The sequence below is a fragment of the Hyperoodon ampullatus genome (genome assembly GCF_949752795.1).
Source record: "Hyperoodon ampullatus genome assembly, chromosome: 9".
NCBI lineage: Eukaryota > Metazoa > Chordata > Mammalia > Artiodactyla > Ziphiidae > Hyperoodon > Hyperoodon ampullatus.
The window spans coordinates 81,318,706-81,339,138 of NC_136922.1; the positions used below are offsets into that span (position 1 = coordinate 81,318,706).

The 20,433-nt window shown below is 36.3% G+C and overlaps 1 protein-coding gene across 1 annotated transcript in view; it reads right to left on the reverse strand.

The window, feature by feature from the left end:
• Window positions 1-1,369: 1,369 nt before the first annotated feature.
• The window catches only part of SLC13A1 (solute carrier family 13 member 1), a gene marked incomplete at both ends in the record, with an annotated part of 75,585 nt that continues 56,521 nt past the window's right edge, over window positions 1,370-20,433 (reverse strand). The window contains 8 exons of the mRNA XM_079711961.1: window positions 1,370-1,507; window positions 3,239-3,376; window positions 5,116-5,277; window positions 10,096-10,205; window positions 12,282-12,388; window positions 15,490-15,591; window positions 15,998-16,096; window positions 20,308-20,427. Coding sequence (XP_079568087.1) covers window positions 1,370-1,507; window positions 3,239-3,376; window positions 5,116-5,277; window positions 10,096-10,205; window positions 12,282-12,388; window positions 15,490-15,591; window positions 15,998-16,096; window positions 20,308-20,427 — 976 coding nt within the window. The remainder of the gene's footprint in view (window positions 1,508-3,238; window positions 3,377-5,115; window positions 5,278-10,095; window positions 10,206-12,281; window positions 12,389-15,489; window positions 15,592-15,997; window positions 16,097-20,307; window positions 20,428-20,433) is intronic.

The following is a 20,433-nucleotide window of genomic DNA, read 5'->3' on the forward strand; positions in this document are numbered from 1 at the left end:
TCCCTTTAGTCTAATTTTGGAATGCCAGTAGACCTTACAGTTTAACATCCTGAATGCTAAGAGACTATTTTCTTCCTACTTTTGTTTGCACGTTCAGTTCTTTTTTTTTTTTTTTTTGGTTTGCACATAAATAATTTATTTTTTTCTTTTGCAAATATATCAACAGTTTCCATTTTTTATTCTTTATTTTCCCTCTGGTATTCCATTTCAATGTTGATGCAGTGGAGTTACATGACTTTTTTCTGTATCTGCATACACAGTGATAATTCATTTAAATTTTGGAATTTCTTGTTTTTATATATGACATTATGTAGTTCTGAAATAAAATAAACATTTAAGCAAAACTGTTATAAAAATCCACAAATGTGTTAATAATTTTATACTGTTTAGCTTTCTTTCCTAACTATACCGTGCTAATAGTGCAAGTCATAGCAAACCTTATCCATAGCTCTACAAAGTGCATTTCTCAGTGCACCGAGATCATAAAAGTATGACTTAATTATATTATCAATACTTTAACCATAGGGTCAAATAGAAATTAATCCTTATCTATTTTCTGTTGTTTAGTGGATTCAGCTATAATTTTGCAACTACTACTTAACTTTCAATTTTTAATTTTTTTTTTTTTGCGGTACGTGGGCCTCTCACTGTTGTGGCCTCTCCCGTGCGGAGCACAGGCTCTGGACACACAGGCTCAGCGCCATGGCTCACGGGCCCAGCCGCTCCACGGCATGTGGGATCTTCCTGGACTGGGGCACGAACCCATGTCCCCTGCATCGGCAGGCGGACTCTCAACCACTGAGCCACCAGGGAAGCCTTTAACTTTCAATTTTTATAACATATGGATATTTCAAGAGTAATCTGATTGGAATATTTTTTAAATGAGGGAATGTATATTTAATTTAGATTAAACGTTTCTTTTGCACCACCAGATGACCCAGCTTTGATTTTTCAGAAAATTCCCTTGGACAACACTACAGAAATGATTTATACAAATAGCTAATTAACTTGTATATTTTATTTTCTACCTTCATGGAAAGTTTCTGAAATAACAAATTGACATTTGAAATGTTACACTGAACCCAAAGTGTAAGATGAAGCAAATGACCTAATCTCTTGAAGGTCAAGTTATAAATTATTCTTATGATGAAGCAGGATGCATATGGTCCATGAGCAAAATCTCAACTGAAGGCTTCTTCATGAAGGCACATAGATGGTCTTGGTTGCATCTCAAAGCAGGTTTGGGGTGTTTTACAGCAGCTACACCAGGGCTAATTTAAGTGTCATCAGTTTTCTAGAGCCAAATTTTGTAGTGAATTCTTAGTGGTTCCCAAAACCCACCACAGGATAGTCACAGCATTCATGCTTGTCATGGCATGGTCTCATTACTAACTGCAGGAGCCCAGGAAGGGTAAGTGTGGAGGTCAAACATGGGTACAATCCAGGTAAACATGCCAAGCATCACCACAGCAACACCCACAATATTAACGCCAAGTCCAGCTTTAACCTTGAATACGAAAGAGCATGAATGTCAGTCTCAAAAACAAACAAACAAAAAAACCCCAAAACAACCTATGGGAGAATTGGAATACTGTTGAAGAAGGCATATGTCAGATTTACATGCATCCTAAATGATTAGTATCAATGATTGGTTTCATAAGACAAGGGGTCCTTCCATTCATGTCAAAAAAGAATCTATTCCCAACTAAATGCCATTTAGGTTGAGAGTCTCAGAGAGGTTCCTCTTAGGAATATACTGAAGTCATTCTGATTAGAGAAAAATCCCTTTAAAAATCTGCCATTTCACGTCAAATCAGGATTTGAGTTTTGCGGTTGCGTATTTCAGTGAAAATAAGGTTCAGGTCACTATATGAAAACTGAATCCTTCATATTAACTCCATATTATTTTTAGTTTAGCCTTCAGGATTCTCTTATTGAGATTTAATACCTCTTCTATTCATCGTTCTTAGAGTTCCCATTTTTCTAGGTCTGACGTCATTATTCTGGTGGCACTAAACATTCTCAAATTGCTTTCTAGCTATTAAGACAGAGGTTGGCAAACTACTGCCCATAAACTGTTTTTGTAAATAAAGTTTTGCGGGACCACAATCCTGCCCATTTGTTTACATGTTGTTGTTTGCTGCTTTCATGATTCAGTAGTTGTGACAGAGACCATATAGCCCACAGAGTCTCAAATATTGACTCTCTGGCTCTTTACAGAGAAAGCTTGCTTATCTCTGCATTCTCTGTGTTAAAACATGGAGCCCCAAGGCAAAAGAAACATTATAGAGGCCTCCTGTTCTGTCCATCCAAGCCTCTCATTTATTTTAGAAACGTGTTTTTTTTTTTTAACATTCACATACCTAGCACACTGTTTATATTGTATATTATGCTCATTTTCTTTACCCAAAGGAGATTATACGACTTCTGCATAGAGGCATTTCCAGAATTCTTACATTACAGGGGTTTAGGGACAGCAGTCTGTCTGGAAGAAAAGAACCTGGGGCTTAACTTGGAACTGCATTTTCACAGCAAACTCACTGAATTGCCTTTAGTTATAGTCTTGCTTGGTTTGTTTTGGAAGCTGGTGATCAAGATTGAGAGAAGAGCAGGATATTCTCAAGCTAGTCCTTCTCTGCCACTACTTTTGTAATTGGCAAAATGTGCACGTTTTGTCACTTAAATTTTCTCTTATTGCTTGCTTGTGCTAATTTCATTTCATTTCATTTCGTTTTATTTCAGGTGCCACTATTAGAATCAGAACAAGAAAGGTGACTTTTCATCAGTCAAGCACTGAGCCCAACATCTTATTCAGAGCAAATGTCAGTTTTGTAAATATTCATGATAGTAAACCACAGTGCTTGATTGCTGAATTTCATTAACACTTTTGCCTAGGTCAAGTTGGGTCCTGATCTTGACATGTAAGCTTAAGCCTTTGTGTTGAGCATATTCTTTGCTCTCTTCCTCTGCCAGCATATTACTGATGCATTCAATATCTCTGTATTTGTGACTGTAAATATTAATGGCATGTTTGCTTCTGGTTGTCACTCTTAAAAACAGTTCTATGGCCAGTATCACTCTTAAAAACAATTCTATGGCCAGTCATGCGCTCACCTTCAGAAGCAGTACTCAGGCTATGCATTTCCTAGCAGTTGACTAGCGTATAAAAGGATAGACAACCCAAGATATCACAAAATAATGTCTATTGGTCTTGACAGCATTCTTTCAGCTCACTCACCATGTCAGTAACTTTTAGATGGCCATATGAAAAGACAATAGCATTGGGTGGATTTGCTACTGGTAGGAGGAATGCAAATGAAGTACACAGAGTAGAAGGTAACAAAATATAAAGAGGGTTGACTTGAATGGCTTCAGCCTGTTGGAAAAGATAAAAAGGAGTCTAAGTAAAATTTTGAGATAGGCATCAAAATGAGCAAAATTATTATAATAAACTTTCCCAGAAGCAGATTGAAATATAAAGACATAAAATTATGTATATATAAATGCAGTTATAACTAGAATACTTTTTAGAAAACGTATCTTCCTCTTATCATTGTTTATATGGTGATTGGCGTCCATTTAAGCATTATAGCTCAGTTCATTTAGAAAATAAAGTATCATTTATTCCAGAAACAAAATTAAAACAGCAGCTGTTTATTACTGATCTAGTGCTAAGTACTGTGCTAAGTGTATATATATATATATGTATGTTATATATATAATATATATAAGATATATGTAAAATTTAACATATATATAATGTATAACATAATAATGCGTATATTTATATATATAATTTAAATTTCACTATGACTTTAAAAGATCATAACTGTAGTCCCAAATAGCAGATGAAGAAACTGAAGTCCATAAACGTTAAAGTAACTGATCCAAACACATAGGTGGCAAGCAGTAGAGCTTACATAGTTCTCAGGTCCCTCTGGCTCTAAAGCTTCTCATCATTCCATTAACTTTACTACCTCTGTGACATATGTAATTTAAAATTTTCTTAGGGATCATCACAGAAGAGTTCCTACTATTCTTAATTTATCACATGATTTTTTAACTGCTCCATGTTGAGAAATAAAAAACAGAAAAAACCCAAAATTGTATTTTACCAACATAACCTGCCTACATTTCTTTTCTAATTTGAAGCAGCTCAAGAATGCCAACATCTGCCCCTTGAGCTGGTAGCAGAACAGTTCCAGAAGGGCAATCCTTCTTCATCCAAAGTGCTTTCCTTTCACCAAACTCATCTGTCCCAATAAGAAAAACATTTTATTTGAAGGTGTTTCTTGTAATTGCCAGCTAGTGATGGAGAGGAAGAGAGACAGTCTTTCCCTCTCTCTCCTTGCAAATCTGCTTCTTACTTATCTTTTTAAATTCTTCCCTGGGCCGTAGAGAACTGCATCTGAGACATTTAAGCTTGAAGCCTGAAGTGTAAACATAGCTTTTTGTTCCCTTGCAAATCACTTATATGAAGCACTTCTCAAAAATTCAAGACATCTTCTGGAGGGAGAAGTATCAGTGTTAGAGATCTAAATACTAAAGTTGCCAGGAAGCACTGAATCCCAAAGTCTTCTAGAGCTGGAGAGGATCTGGGCTGACCCTTCCATTTATCTGCAAATGAAAAATATGGGCAGAAAGAAGGTAGAGGGTTCACTTAAGATCATGCTGCTTGGGCTTCCCTGGTGGCGCAGTGGTTGAGAGTCCGCCTGCCGATGCAGGGGACGCGGGTTCGTGCCCCGGTCTGGGAAGATCCCACATGCCGCGGAGCGGCTGGGCCCGTGAGCCATGGCCGTTGAGCCTGCGCGTCCGGAGCCTGTGCTCCGCAACGGGAGAGGCCACAACAGTGAGAAGCCCATGTAACGCAAAAAAAAAAAAAAAAAAAAAAAAAAAAAAAAAAAAAAGATCATGCTGCTTGAACATGGAAGAAAAGAGTTCTCCTGAGTTGAGGTCTCCTAAGAAAGCATGAATGCAAATAAGGACGACTCTATAAGTTACCTACAGGGGGACCATTTCAGGACCCAAATGATTCCACACTGCAATATGAGAACGCACAAAGTAGAACACTATTCTTTCAATGAATATTGTAAATAGGATAAATGAGATACTCACCAATGGAGATAGTATTGGAAGAAGGAGGGTAATGGTAGCTGGATTGCTGGCTACCTCTGTCAGAGATGTGACAAGCAAAGAAGATATCAGAATTATTAGCCAAACTGGTAATGAACCTAGAGGAGATAATTTATTTCCTATCCATTCAGATAGTCCTGACTCCTAAAAAAACAAATTTGTGATATTTAGTATTCATTAATAAGTCATTTAATCAGACATTTAAATATATTAAAAAGCATTATTTGATCTAAGAACTCAGTTTCTAAAGTATAATTTTAATCTTTCATGTTTTTCTGTGGTTTGTTAGATCTAGGTGGGTTTGACATGGAAAAGTTCTCAATTATTCTCATTTTAATATACCAACATTTAATATACCAAACTTTAGGAAGTTTGAATTGTCTTCCCACATCTTTTCAATTAAATTTTAATTATGTCTGATTAATATCTGTGGGTATAACAAGCCATGTAGTACTATAGGGCTTTAAGAGAAGAGCAGCCTTTCTGGTCTACCGCTGTCCACATTTGTGTTCCCCAGAGGCAACAACTTTCATCCATATTAGCTATTTATAACCATGTTTATGTGTTGATAGCTATTTTACAAAATTCTACTTTTTCATATTTCTAAATTTTCAAATGTAGACATTATTTACTGATTTCCTAATACGTGCATAAGAATTCAGCTATCTAACACCTTCCACCATACATAGAATTCAGCTTTCTAACACCTTCCACCATACATATATTTCCTGTCCCCACCCTCCATTCCCTTACACTCATATGTCAACATTTTTAATTAAATCAATATTTAAAGTTTGCCATTATGATTATATGGATATCGTTCACAACTGAGCCACTTAGTGTACTGTGATTGCTTTCACTTTTTTGTTTTACTTTTTGTTTGTTTGTTTTTCCAGGAAATAATTTCCCTATTCTTTTGTTTGCTTAGTTTTCTAAGTATCTATCACTACTTCTCCAGTAAAAATGGAAAACTCCTCACAGGTAGACACAAATTTCAGGTAATTGTCCTTTTTCATTTTCCCTAATGGAGGTGTCAGTTTTGTAGTATTCCCTTCTCCTGCTCCATTGGGACTAGTTGCTCTTTAGATCTACTTTACTGTTATAAAGAGACTTCTCTTCACTAGCATACTATGGATTCCCTTCACCTCTCTCTGATGTGGGAATCCTTTCTTGTTAACTTCTTTGTGTTGGTGGGCCACAGGGCCACATCTTCTGTAGCTTCCTGTTGATTGGTGCATGGGAAGTAAATTTTTTTAGTCTCTGCATGTCTGAAAACCTCTTTCTTTTCTTTTCACATTGCTTTGATATTTAGCTTTTGTAGAATTCTAGACCTGAAAAAATTACCACTCCAAATAATTATTGCTCCACTTCCTGTGGCTTCCAGTTGGGTTCTTTAAAAGCCGGATAATGTTCTGATCTTGGATGCATTGTACATAATACAGAAAAATTTGACACAGTCAAATTAATAGTCAGATGGAAGGGGAAATCCTCCATTTGTGAGATTTCAGTGAGCTGCTGCATGTGTGAATCTGTATGCTCATGACAAAGTAGGATGGACATCAGAAATGCTCTAATTACAAGCAGTATACCCTCAGATCAGAAGTTGACAAAAACATCGCCAGATGTGATAGCCAGATATTATGTATATTATTTGCAGTTCTGACTTACTTTTTTGTTTGTTTTGGGTTTTTATTTTTTATTTTTTTATTTTTATTATTATTATTTTTTTGGCCACACCGCGAGGCATGTGGGATCTTAGTTCCCTGACCAGGGATGGAACCCATGCCCCCTGCAGTGGAAGCTCAGAGTCCCAACCACTGGACCACCAGGGAATTCCCTGGGTTTTGTTTTTTAGATGGAAAAAGACTATTTACCATTTAAATCACATTGGCACAAATTCATCTTTAAATATATTTTAAGAATGGATTTTATCTACATCTGATTAGATACAGCTGGAAAAGATTACACCACATATTGTCCCTCGTCTCTGGAAGCCACTGAGATCATATCAAAATCCTACATGAGGTGGTTTGGTACTGGGTTCTCAGTAGCTCTGTCCAGAATCTCTAAGTCCTTGGTTCCGTGAAATTTCTTGTGTTATTTTTTGGAAGTGGCCTTCTATTTCTATTTTCTTTCTTCTTTTTTTCCCCTTCTCTTTCTGAAGCTATTATTGATAGCTGTTGGATTGATACTCCGATTTTCTTATTGTTTTTTAATAATATTATTTTCTCTTCATCTTTTTGTTCTATTTTCTGGGATAAGTTCAAACTTCAATTTCTAACCCTGCTACTGAATTTAAAAATTCCTGTTGTTCTATTTCTTATTTTCAGTGGCTCTTTTTTATTTTCTGTCTAGTCCGTTAAAAAAAAAAATTACATTCTGGTTGGGGGGTGGTGGTGGTGGGATGAATAGGGAGATTGGGATTGACATATATACACCAATATGCATAAAACAGATAACTAATAAGAACCCTCTGTATAAAAAAATTAAATTAAATTAAATTTTAAAAATAGTTTCCAATGCATCCCCTGTGGAAATAAAATAGCCTATGTTCACAGAATTTTTCCAAAAAAAAAAAAATTACGTTCTGTTTTACTTTTGTGACTTCAATGTTTCTGATATCTCTTTGAAGCATCAATGAAAAAATTTGAAAGTTTTCTTTTACTTTGTACATTTTCCTTGTCTTTTTGGTATTCTTTCTCTTTTTGCTTATTTTTTGTTACTGGTTGTTGTATCAGAGGCTTTCCCAACTGTCTGGTGATCCTGGACTACCTATTTATGTTTAAAAGGGAGGCAATAAAATCACGATTGGAAGCTCTTTGTGTCTAAATGAAGATTGTTGAGAGGAAGACGTTACTATAGGTGACTGAACTGTAAGCCAGTGTCTCAATGATTCGATTTTTTTACAGAGTAAATCTAAATTTTCTACCAGGGAGGAGAGAGGGCAGTTGTCTCTCTGTTCAGGGCTGGAGGGAGTGTCTGGAGGCTCATACCTCCTTACACATTTTTTAAACAATCTTCCATTTTTAGTGCTGGTTTTTCCTCTAGCTTTCAGTTAATCTGCTGCTTCCAATTCCTAAACCCTTCCAGAATCTTATGGATGCATGTTTGTTTCTTTTTGGCTCTTTTTTTTTTTTTTTTTTTTGCAGGCCGTAGATTGAATCTTTTTCTACTTCTTTACAAAGTCATTGATCCCTCATATATCTTCTTCTATCTTATAAATTTTATCAGTATCTCTTGTATGTTATTTTTCCTGCCATTTATTCTTTGCCTTTAGAGATTGATACTTTTTTGTTGTGCTATTTCCATTTTAGTGGAGACCTGAGTCAAAGTGTTAAGTCCTCCATATTTAACTTAATAGAAAAATTTTGAGGTATGTGTGAAAATGGGAGAGGAGGAGTTGTTCACTGATAAGATTTTGAAGGTGACTATCAGTTCGTGAGAGTTCAATCATGTTGAACCAAAATCAAGGGGCATTTAAGAGAGAGGAAATAGCAGTGAGGTGAATGCTTTAGGAGCTGCAATCTCACAGTTCCCGACTAGAAAGGTTATCTAGTTCGAGGCATTTGCCAAACTAATTAGTTTGGAACAAAATTTTAAAAAAGTAACTGTCTCCAAATCTTTGTAAAACCAGTTTCTAGTGGAATAGTTGTCCACAGCTGTATTTTTGAATCTCATGGCTTCGAGCTGACCACTCAGAAATAGGGTGATTTGGGGTATCCCACGGAAACCTGATTCTTTGTACTAGGATTTTCACCGCAGAGTCCCTCCATGGTTTCCCTCATTCTTCCAGTGAGAGAGCCTAGTGCATCAGACTAAGTCCACACCTTTTCATTTCCTTCGATTTTGCTATTCTAGGGTCTGGCCAGTGCTTTTAAAACCACTTTGAGTGACAGATATTCTGGGAAGGAGAAATGAACAAATTCACGTCAATGCTAGAATTGCTGATTCTGATTTCCTCACAATTCAAATTAGCAGACATAGGAATAGAAGTTATTTATTCTGAGAAACCTGATCTCGTTACTACTGAGCTAGTAGAAAAGTGTATTTGTCTTCTATTTCTGTCATTTATATTTGAACAGTCTATGAGGCAAGCCAAATCTAGACCGAAAATGACATTGTAAGGGGCACTCAGAACTGAGACAATTTCTAAGACTTTCACCTATTACTAAATTGCTGAAAACTCAGTATCCAAATATCATACAGAAGAACTGACAATAAAGTCAGAAGTAAAAACCAGTCTTCCCTTAGCTTGTCAAGAATAGAACAGAACAGATAGTTATTTGTCTTGAAAAGTATAAAAATATAACTTTTCAGAAACTGAAGGGCTTGACATTATCTCTCTCACCATCGTTTTTACTTTGATGACTGAATGAGGAAATGGAATGTCCATGAGTTTTGAGTGTTTCACAGAAGGCTACTAAGTCCCAAATAATTAGTTAAAGAGGAGAGGATTTTCATGGAATTTTTGGAGAAGATACTTTTCTTCTAGCAACCCTATAATGACCAGGGCAATTTCAAGGGACAAAGGCTTCCCCAGACTTCTACTTTATATCAACTGCGTAGATGACAGGCCAAAGAAATAGCCAACTTTATTTCTCATGGTGGTTTTGTTTCTTCCTACAATTAGACATAATACAATATTAAACATGGCTATGTGAAATTCTATAAGATATTTTTCTTACTAAGCTGGTCTTCTAATATTATTTCATGGATTAAGAATTCTAATTTTCTTTTTTTCTTTTGATATGCTGGGACATCATAAACAATGATGTTTTCTGCTTATAAAAATTCTTGAACTCTGAACTTACCTCATCTGTGTGGTACAGTTACTGCATGGCTACTGAAATCTGCATCATTACAATGAAAGGATGAAGTCGAGCATTCCAAAAGCTTGACTGTCTTTGCGTTCTTCTTTTGAACAGTCTAGTTAATTGCTAACTATCTTAGACACAGTATTACCTCACAGCCATCTGCCAAGGCAAACCCTCCACCAACAAGAATGGCTATATCCCAGGGCATGAATGACTGGAATTCTTTCCAAGTAATCAGTGGAGAGTAATCAAAAGCAACTGAAAAACAAAAGTCCTACAGTTACACATTGCTTAAAATATGACAATATGACATTGCTTATTATCCTAAATAGCCATCTCACAAGAAGTTTTTAATATTCTTGTATTGTTCTTAGACAGGAAACTTGATCTGGACTTTGGATAATTTCCACCTGGCCTAGGTAGAACATTATACTATTAAAAAAAAATCCATAACTTGTAAAAATCCTTTCTATTTTATTATAGAATAAATTTAGATAAATAACACTGTCATATATAATACTATTCATTCATTCATTTATTCATTCATTCCACTAACATCTTTGCCTACTATGAGTCACAAGTGCATTGGGCTATACTGTCCTTTGCTATGTGAAATGTCTGTAATACACCATTGGTTCAACAGCATCAGTGGAACATTATAATTATTATTCATTCATATCTATTTGAATCTTTTATTGTTTTTTCAAATCATGAGGAGGGTCATGATAGATTCACCAGAATTTCTGTTTAAAATAATTCGAAGTTCAGATTTTAGAATTTATGTATTATTCATGAGACCCTTAAAATGCTCATAAAGCAATAATCATAAGGATTTCTCTTGTTATTTGGGTCCTGATAGCTCCACTGATTTGCTTAGAAATAACATCATCCACGAACACATTATGCCCATGTAACATTTGTGTGTAACAGTCAAGCTTTTACATGGTGAGGTTTTAACGTTACTAATAAGTCCCCTTCCTGTCTCCTTATCCCAAACCTAAACCAAACCTACCCTCACTGTTGATGGAAATTTTGCTATTTCCTGCTCGAATTAAAGCCATATATCCTGTCAAAATGCAAACATCTCTGAATGTACCTCTCATCTAAAACTGAATATTTTATGTCTTATTTGGCATTTAAAAACCTAGTGTGAATGAGTTTATCAGGGAGAAGAGGAGCTGAAGAATGAGAAGGGAGAGGATGGCGGGTAGGGCAAGGCTCTTTCTGAGAAGGGGACTCAGATGTGGGAGGCAGAGGAGTTAAGCCAAGCATAGCACTTGCCACTGCAAGGCCTTAGGGCTTTGACTGCAATGGTCAGAGTCCTCAGGGTCTCACAGGAATCATTGCTGTATATTACAACACCTCCTTATAACACATTTGAGATATTCTAGTCTCAAGTGAAGAACAAAAGGCATGTATTTCTACACTATACTGTTTACATATATCATGTCCTGGAAATGTGACCCATTAGTCATTTATCTATTCTGACTCAAGGAGGCAGGTGGGCCAACCCAACTGCATGACTCCCAGTTCCATCCCACCAGATAAATAAAAAATAAAATAAAATAAAAATAAATAAAGGATGAATGAAAAACCAACAAAAACCTACAACTCTGCTAGGCCATTTCCAAACAATTTTAAACCATTTTCTCATATTGACAACATATGAATCTGACTACCCAAAGTATGCTGTGCTAGTGTAAAGCACAGGCATGGATGGATCCTATGTTTAAGAAGTGTGTGTGTGTTGGGGACAGGATGGGTATATGCACATAAACACACACACTTTCTTGTCTATGTGTTATAAAGACAATGAATGCTTCCACTGAATGTGGCTTCTTTCAACTGTGACACTACGTTATGGCTAAGTGTGGGGTTGATTTGCATTTTCTCCAAGGCTACTTATGAGGTTGTAAATACTCCTTCCCTTGAAACTCCTCACCTTCTTAGATCCTCAGTATTTATTACCAAGGACTCATCTTGAAGTATGACTTCCAAGTTCTTTTTCCTGTGTTTGCCAATAGTAAGATTAATTCCGATTATGACCAGGGAAGTGGGTACATGGCAGACCAAATAGTATCACCCATAGCAGAATCCTAAATAACCATGGTGCATAAGGAAATCTACTTCTAGCTTCTGCAAAGTAAGATAATCCTTCGTATAAGGAGAGGATGTGTGCTGTCTGAATAGGGGTTGCAGTGTATAAACAGGAGATGTAAGCCAGGGGCTGTGTCCATGTCCATTCCTTCTGTTGTACATGTTAACTGAAACCAAGGGAATTTTGTATTTTTGCTCTTCTGTCAAATTCATTCAGAATTATAAATAATACTCAACCAGTTTCTCCTGTAGGTATAGTTTTGGTCAATCTCTTAGCTGGGATAAGAAAGAACAGGAGTCCTACAAGTAAGGCAACAGTTGAATCTGTAGCAAAACCGGGGTACCTGAAAAAAAGACATGTGTGTGCATTAAAAAATGCCATCAAGAATTTGTATGAACTAAGCACCAGCTGATTACACTGATAGCATACACGTAGAAGTGGTGGTATTGGTAATTTATTCTGGATAATCTGCTCTAAAATCTATAATTCCCAACTAAATATGTAACTTAGTGGGACTGAAAATCTCAGATCACATTCCCATTGTTTTCATATATATCTCCTTATTTTCAAAACCATGTATACGTATGTTGATATACTAGGCCAAGAGTTCACTTTTAGGTAAAGCTGACAGATCTGGTAAATAACTTCTTTGAATTATTTCTTTAATTTTATTGGCAAAGCATTGAGGTTGAAACAATAGGCCAAATCCTGTATAACTGATTTATAAAAGGCTACTATTGAATTGTGGCACAGCATGGATGTTTTGAGTGTCCTTTAAAACTCTTCTGTAAATTGTGAAAAGGAATTGATCTGTTTTTCTAAGATATAACATCTGCTTCTGTGTTTATAGGCCCTGGCCATATCATACAAATGAAATCACCCATTTAACGCTTTGCACCCTGTGAAACTCAATCAAGGATATTAATTATTAGAATGGCTTTGAGGTATTCATAAATGATCACTGAACAAATTAAGAGTTATTCAGGAACAGATGGGGTCTTAGAATCACCAGGCCATTCCAGCAAGTAAAACAGGTTCCCAGAAGCCCCAACAGTTAAGAAGTACCTGGAGACCAGATATGAATGAAACAGGCATAAATAATTGGAAGTCAGTTTAAAAGTTAGCATATTAACTACTGAATCTTCGTAGTCTGAAAAGAAGTATGTACACCCTAAAAATTATTTTGCTACCTTGTAACTCAGCAATGCATACATAGTATAGAGGCTCTTTATTCCTGTAATTTATTTGAACAATTTACATAATCAAGGAAATGCATTATTTTATTCAATCTGACAATTTTATAAAGCAGTCTGTTTTCCCCAAATACAGATTTTCTTTATTTCATTGTGGAGTAAAAAGCTGCCTTGGTGTAATTTATTCAACAAACTTAACCCATATTTATTATTTTATTGTTCCTTATTTCTCTTATTTCAGTTATAATTTTGGTTGAATTTTTGCCAAATTAGGTCAGGCACCATGTAATCTGATTTTGCTTTATGTGAAAAGACATATTGAATTCCTTCCAGGCTCAAACAGATGGAATGAAAACATGAGGTGGTAGCTATAAATCTAGATTTATCATTCTATCTTTAGAAACTAAATGCCTAAAACCTCTACATTACAAATGTATTCTACAGAATATATACTTTAAATAAAATCAAGCCATAAATACAGAAATAACTGCTTTTTAAAAGACTTTTTAAACTACTATCATTTTATTTATTATTAGCTTATTTTATTTTGGTTTATTATAAACTAAGGTGGTCTCAGTATTACAAAATATTAAGCTTATGCAAATTTTATTTGCCTTGGCAATTTATACATCTAATTGCCAGTTAGATGTATATCTTCAAATCCCTTCCTCTTTCAAAGCTTTGTTTCTTTTCTTATTGTTTTCTCTCAGAATTCTAGATATCATGAGCACCTCCCCAAAGCAAGTACGCCTTGTTTTCCTGCTACCAAAAAAAAAAATCTGAATTACATTTTCCTCCCATAAGGAGTAGAAATCTGATTATATTGAATTTCCTATTGGGATTTCTGCCTGGTTTTTATTACCCATTGTCTGATTTCATTTGGTTTTTACATACTGGTGTTTAGAGAAGACTCTCCCTCTCTAGAATGATAGGAGTGGGATTTTTAAAAGGAGGAAGAATTATTTTTTCTGTTGGTCTAGGTCCTATTCCAAAACTATGAAGTTCGAATCAAACTATTAAATAATAGTTTGCTTTGAATAGCTTGCTTTGAATGATTGGATACTGCCTTTTGTTTTGACTTCTTGAGATGAAACGTTTTTGTCCTAATGGAAATAAAAAGTTTATAAAGCTGCAGCTGATCCTTTGAAACATGTACCACACTGCATTGCTGCACTTGTGTGCTCACTAGGAATTGGGACGCCGACTTGGCAGCTTTAAAAAAGTGTTGGCAATGCCTACATAAGCAGAAGGCTCTGATGCAAGAATTTCTTCATTCCATGTGGGCAGAATAGATCTGACTCAAATGTTTTTGGTTTCTACCCCCACTACATGGATTTTTGCTGGGGGATGTGAGACAGGAAGTTCAAATCAGAGATCTGCTGAATTTGGATCCAGAGGACTTCAGTGAAAGACAGATTTGGGAATGTGAATCTCAAAACCAGAGTATTTATATTGACATGTAGGATGGTCCTTAATTTAGAAAATTATGCTACAATCTTCCCCCTCACTTCACATGACTCAGCAATGTCTGCTGGGATATTAGACACTGAGAGATAAAATTAACTCTGACCCAGCTTCTAACATCAGTTTGTAAACTCAGTCTTATTGCTTACTCAGGAATTCCTTATTTATAAAATAGGGGCAGGGATGGATGTATAGTGAACTAATACAAAAATGGACATCAATAGAGGAAAAGACAAAATATGAACCAAATAAATAACCCTCCATAGAAATAAAAAAATTAAGCCAGCAAAAATCACAGAATATGAATTCATATCAGGTTACTAAGAAGCATTGAGTGGCATTGAGTTCACATAATAAACATTTATACTGCACTTCCTGTGGGGAGAAGCGCAGCACTATTCTAATTAGCGCCATTTTACAGATGGAAAAACTGAGAGGTAAGTGACTTGCCCAAAGTAAGTGGAAGAGCCAGGAATGGAACCCAAGCAATGTGGCTCCAAGGTCTATACTCCTGACCATTTTAAAACATGGCTTTCCTGCAAATCATATTTCTAATTTTGTAAAGATGAAAATAGCCTTGTCTGAAGGAGACTTATCTTTAGTTACAGGGTAGTTTGGTTACCTTGTTTGCTGCCTTACCCTAGAATTCACTCCTTATCTTTTTTTTTTCCTGAAAAGATAAGAATTAAAAAAATCTTATACAGTTTTTCAGAGTTATAGGAACCACTTAGGAGAAAAGCTGAGTATAAAACAGGAAGGGCTGACAAACATAACATGTAATGCTTACTCTGAAAAAAGCACGGACCAACCAGACACAAACCCAGGATCTCGGGTGAACCATAGCAGGGCCATTACAATGAAGAGGACTAAGGTCACAATTTCTTGATACCTGTGGGAAAATTCCAATCCTTTCATTTATTTTTCTCAGTCAGGACATTTGTAGAAACTCCCTGAACTATTGTCAGAAGTAGTCTTAGCAGAACACTAAGCACTGTAAAAACCTGATGTATCAAGTATTTAAGAGAATCTGCAGTTAGAAAGGGGCTTTACTCCTCTGTGGGCCTTTCAGCTTCTTGTCCTTCCACCTGGTAAGTTTTAGTTAGACAAGGTATATATTTTATCATGTTGAGCTATATTCACAAAGGTTAGAACATTCAGGGCCCTTATCAAGTGTAATAAATACACTAATTGTGCACATATTTGCCTTTAAACAAATACTTGCAGTATAAGCAGCATCTCTCTGTGTGTTTGCTTGCTCGTGTGTGTGTGTGTGTGTGTGTGTGTACGTAACTTACCTTATTGGTCCAAGTTTTTGGTATTCTTGTTTAATAACCTCATTACAAGCTTTTTGTTTGGCTGTTGCGGTTTTGCCACACTGTGCCATCTCCTTAAAGCTGAAAAGAATAATTAAGCCTGTTAAGCAAAGAATTCTCCCTTTATAGAAGATACTTGTGTCAAAGCGTCAGAAAATACAAATCTCCCCGCTAATAACAAAAAGCTGTGCTTTTTGCCTATACCCCTATCTCCTTCTTTGAATTTCTTCTCCCCTTTTTTCTGTTTTTCCCTGGTTTGCTTAATTTTCAATGCTTAACTTTCATTCCATATCTTCCATGACATCATCCACTGATCTCTTCCAAGTCCTTTTGCACCACTGGAATTTTGCCATGTACCACTCATCTCTAATTTAATACTTCATTATATACCTGATTATTATATATTTTAATATATTTCTTAAGTATCTTTATTGTTAATTTTCATACATGTATAAGTTTTATCTCACTAGTGGGGAAACAAATTATTAGCAGGCAGGGGCAGTATCATGGATTTTTTTTTTGGCCCAGTATCTCTGTACACTGACATACACGGTAAATACTTGATTCATTCACTCAGTACCTCTGTCAAATTTATGAGATAGTTGGTTGCTAGATCCATCAATTTTCACAAAATATGCTAAACTCCAGTTATACACTAGGGCACAGAAGTCACATACACCGAAGATGAACAGAGTTCAAACTAGGTCTATTCTCAGAAGTAAAACCAATTCTATTAGTTTTTTTTTTTTTTTTTTTTTTGAGTTTCTTTACTCCTTATGTCCTAATAGCATCAACCAGCTAATTTTCCAATTTACTTCTAATAGTAACTGTCAGTCTCTATTTCTTTTAGTTGCTTGTTTTAGTGACCCCTTTCTCCTGTGACTAATTTTCCTATCCTGAAGTCCAGGGTCTTCAAAACCTTGAACAGTTTTTTGTGAAGTGCTGCTCTAAACCTTGATTTAAAAAACAAAATCCCTCCAGAGGAAGAAACAAATGGGAAAATGGCCAGATTCTTATGGATTATCTCTTGGAATGTATATGAGTAGCTCAGTTAGATTATATGTTGGTATAGAAAGGACTTCCGGGTATATATCTAAAGACATTGACATCTAGTTCTTGAAGAGATATCTGCATTCAAATATCCATTGCAGCATTATTCACAACAGCCAAAATATGGAAACAACTCAAATGTCCATGGATGGACAAACGGATAAAGAAAAAGTGGTGGTATATACATACAATGGAATATTATTTACTGATAAAAAGGAATAAAGCACTGATACATGCTACAATATGGATGGACCTGGAAGACATGATGCTGAATGAAATAAGTCAGACACACAAAAACAAATACTGCATGATCTCACTTATATGTGGAATCTAAAACAGTTAAACACATAGAAGTAGAGAGTAAAATGGTGATTGCCAGGGGCTGGGGTAAGGGGAAAAGTGCGAGGTGTTGGCCAAAGGGTACAAAGTTTCAGTTATGCAAAATAAGTAAGTTCTGGAGATCTCTGTACAAAATAAAGCCTATGAAGAACAATGCTGATATTATATACTTAAAAATTTGCTAAGAGGGTAGATCTTATATGAAGGGCTTTTACTACAAAAGGAAAAATGAAAAAAATACCCAAAAAAGCAAAGGAGATGGGAGGAAACTTTTGGAAGTGATGGATAAGTTTATGGCATTGATATTGATGATGGTTTCATGGGTGTATGTTTATCTCCAAACACAGTAAGTTTTGTGTACATTTAATATCTACAGCTCTTTGTATGTCATTCATACCTCAATAAAGCAGTTTTTTTAAAAAAGAAATCAGGGACATTTTCTTCTGTAAAATTGCTGGCGTAAACATTGATATTTTGGGGAGGGCCGCTATCACACGAAGACACATTTCATTTATTTATTTTTCTGTAACTCTGCTACTTGTTTGGACTATTACTCCCTGTGAAAGATCAGAGTTTCCTCAATTCGTAAGTCATCCATCCTACATATTCATAATCACCCTCATGCACACACAACCCCCAGGGAACATGATTGGTTGTTGTGTTTAAGATCAATGAGGTAATACTTAATTTTTATAGCCTCAATTCAATTATGACTAGTGCCAGTCTTGAAGTTTTTCCCTTTGTCACAATATAAATCCTACCATTAAAAAAGAAACTGATCCATGGACCGCCTTGAGAACCATCTGTAGAATTAAAAAGTAGAGTTAAAGAAAAAGATGAGTCTCCTTAGAAACTGTTTTCTACCCAGTAGACTGCATATGTATTTTGTCACTTTGGTTGGGGATAATCAATAGTTAAGTCAAAAGCCATACTGGCTTTGCTACAAATGAAGGTTAATGCCTTCACAAAGGAACTGCTGAAGCATATGACAATGCATCAACCTCTCCTTTTAAATAACTTATGTGGCACTGATAGATGAGCTTCACTTCCCGAGTAGGTTGGGGTCATTTATGATGGGTGAGTTAACTGTGTTAACAGCCAACACGCTAATCAGAATATATGGTGGCCTGCCAGGGGAGGGGCTGATAATTTCTGTTTGTCAATCTAAAACTTCTGGAGGTGAACACCCTGGCAGACTGAAAAGGACACTGAAGAATTAGCTGGAGCTTGAAACTGTGCCATGTCTAACCAACAGTGGACCACAAGGGGACGGTTTCAACATGCTACTGATCATGATTTATGGACTTGGCCTAATATATGCACTTCACAGGATGTTTTTCCTCATAGAGAAACACATTTCAGTACATCTGCCCTTTATCTTCTTGATTTCTCCTTTTTAAGTGGTGGGCGACTTCAGAATAATGACAGGGGTTGCATACATATTTTATAAAGTCATTATATGCAGCAAAAAAAGAACGAAACAGCTGTGGGTCTGAGACCGGATGCTTTCTCTGTTGGTTTGGGATTCCTGTCCCCTGCATTCTGCTTTGCTACCTGTATGACTGAATCGACCCCCAAAGGCTTGGATTTCCAGGAAAGGGCATTTAGTATGCAGCTAGCCTCTCCCCACTAAAGCCCACCTGCTGAAGGCGGTGACATTCCACACATTTGCTTCAGCAGGAGGACGACCTCACACTGCTCCCACAATCTGGACAAATAGATTTTTCAAAAAATCATCAGTACCATCTCCCCACTACTAACAAAATTGTGGCAGTTCTGGAGAAAAACCAGGAAGAGGAACGGAAAGAGAAGAATATCAGTGCTTACATGACTAAGCTTGGAAAATTTGGGCACAGGCATGGAATACGACCTGATTGCAGTATTTTGCTGTTCAAAGGAAGTACAAAAAGCTGACGTCAGTCTCCCCTGCTTGGTGGATAACACGTTTTTTCATTCATAGGTCCTTGAAATTATTTAAATAAAACCCTATGAAAATGAAGTTGAATTTTTTGGGTTTTTTTTTTTAGGAAAAAATACTCAAGGTTTGATATACAGCCCTTTCCCCTTTCTTTTGGAGTATTGTTATATATGTTGAATCTATGAGGCAGCATTTTAGATTTTGCTGTGGAGCCCTGTATAATTTTAAATGTTGGCTGTCATTTAAGTCATGTAACTCATTGATACTTATGAACCACCAACTTCAGTCCCAGCCAAAGAAACACTTGCAAATTCTCCTTGAATGCATATATTTGACATTTTCCAGCTCTTAATTGATCAGTGTTTCCTACCTTGGCTTCTCTGTATTCAACTAGGGCCCATCCGTGTTAGAATTACAGCATTGAAAGTGATCTTGCTGATCTTCCAGTTAAATTCTATGGTATTTAGTTGAAGATACTGAGACTGAGAATGGATCAGGACTTGCAAAGATAACTCATCTGGCTCGTGAGCAGCCACAACTTTGTCCCTGGTCTCCCAATTCCCAATCTAATATTCTTTCGTTTTTCAAGGGCAAATCAATGTTGGTACTAGGATGAAGCAGGAAGCCCTGCATATTACAGTTTAAAGTAACTCAATAACCTGAGGAAATCCCCACGTTAAACCAAGAGGAGGGACAAAACTTCTTAAAATAACACTTTAACAGGTTGGACTGGGTCCTCACCATAATGAGCTTCATATGCCCTTCTGGTCTATTAATGTCTTAATGTCTACAAACTCTCTTCCATAGTCAACACTGGTTAGGTGATATTCTAGAGGGTCCTTAATGTATGTGTTCATACATGTCAGTTTTGTGGACAAGAGAAATGCAGCACTCGTGAAATAGGTGTAAAAGCCCTGGATGAGGGGCTGAGAACATGGAACCCAGACACCTTTATTTATCTGATTAACATGGAGTATGTACTCACTTGAATCCTAAGAAAAGCCACTGAAGCCAGATCCATGACAAGAGGAGAATAATAATAGCAGCCGGGAAGGACATCAGAAACCATGATCCAAAGTTGATGCAATGACAATCAGGGTAGCGCCTGTGT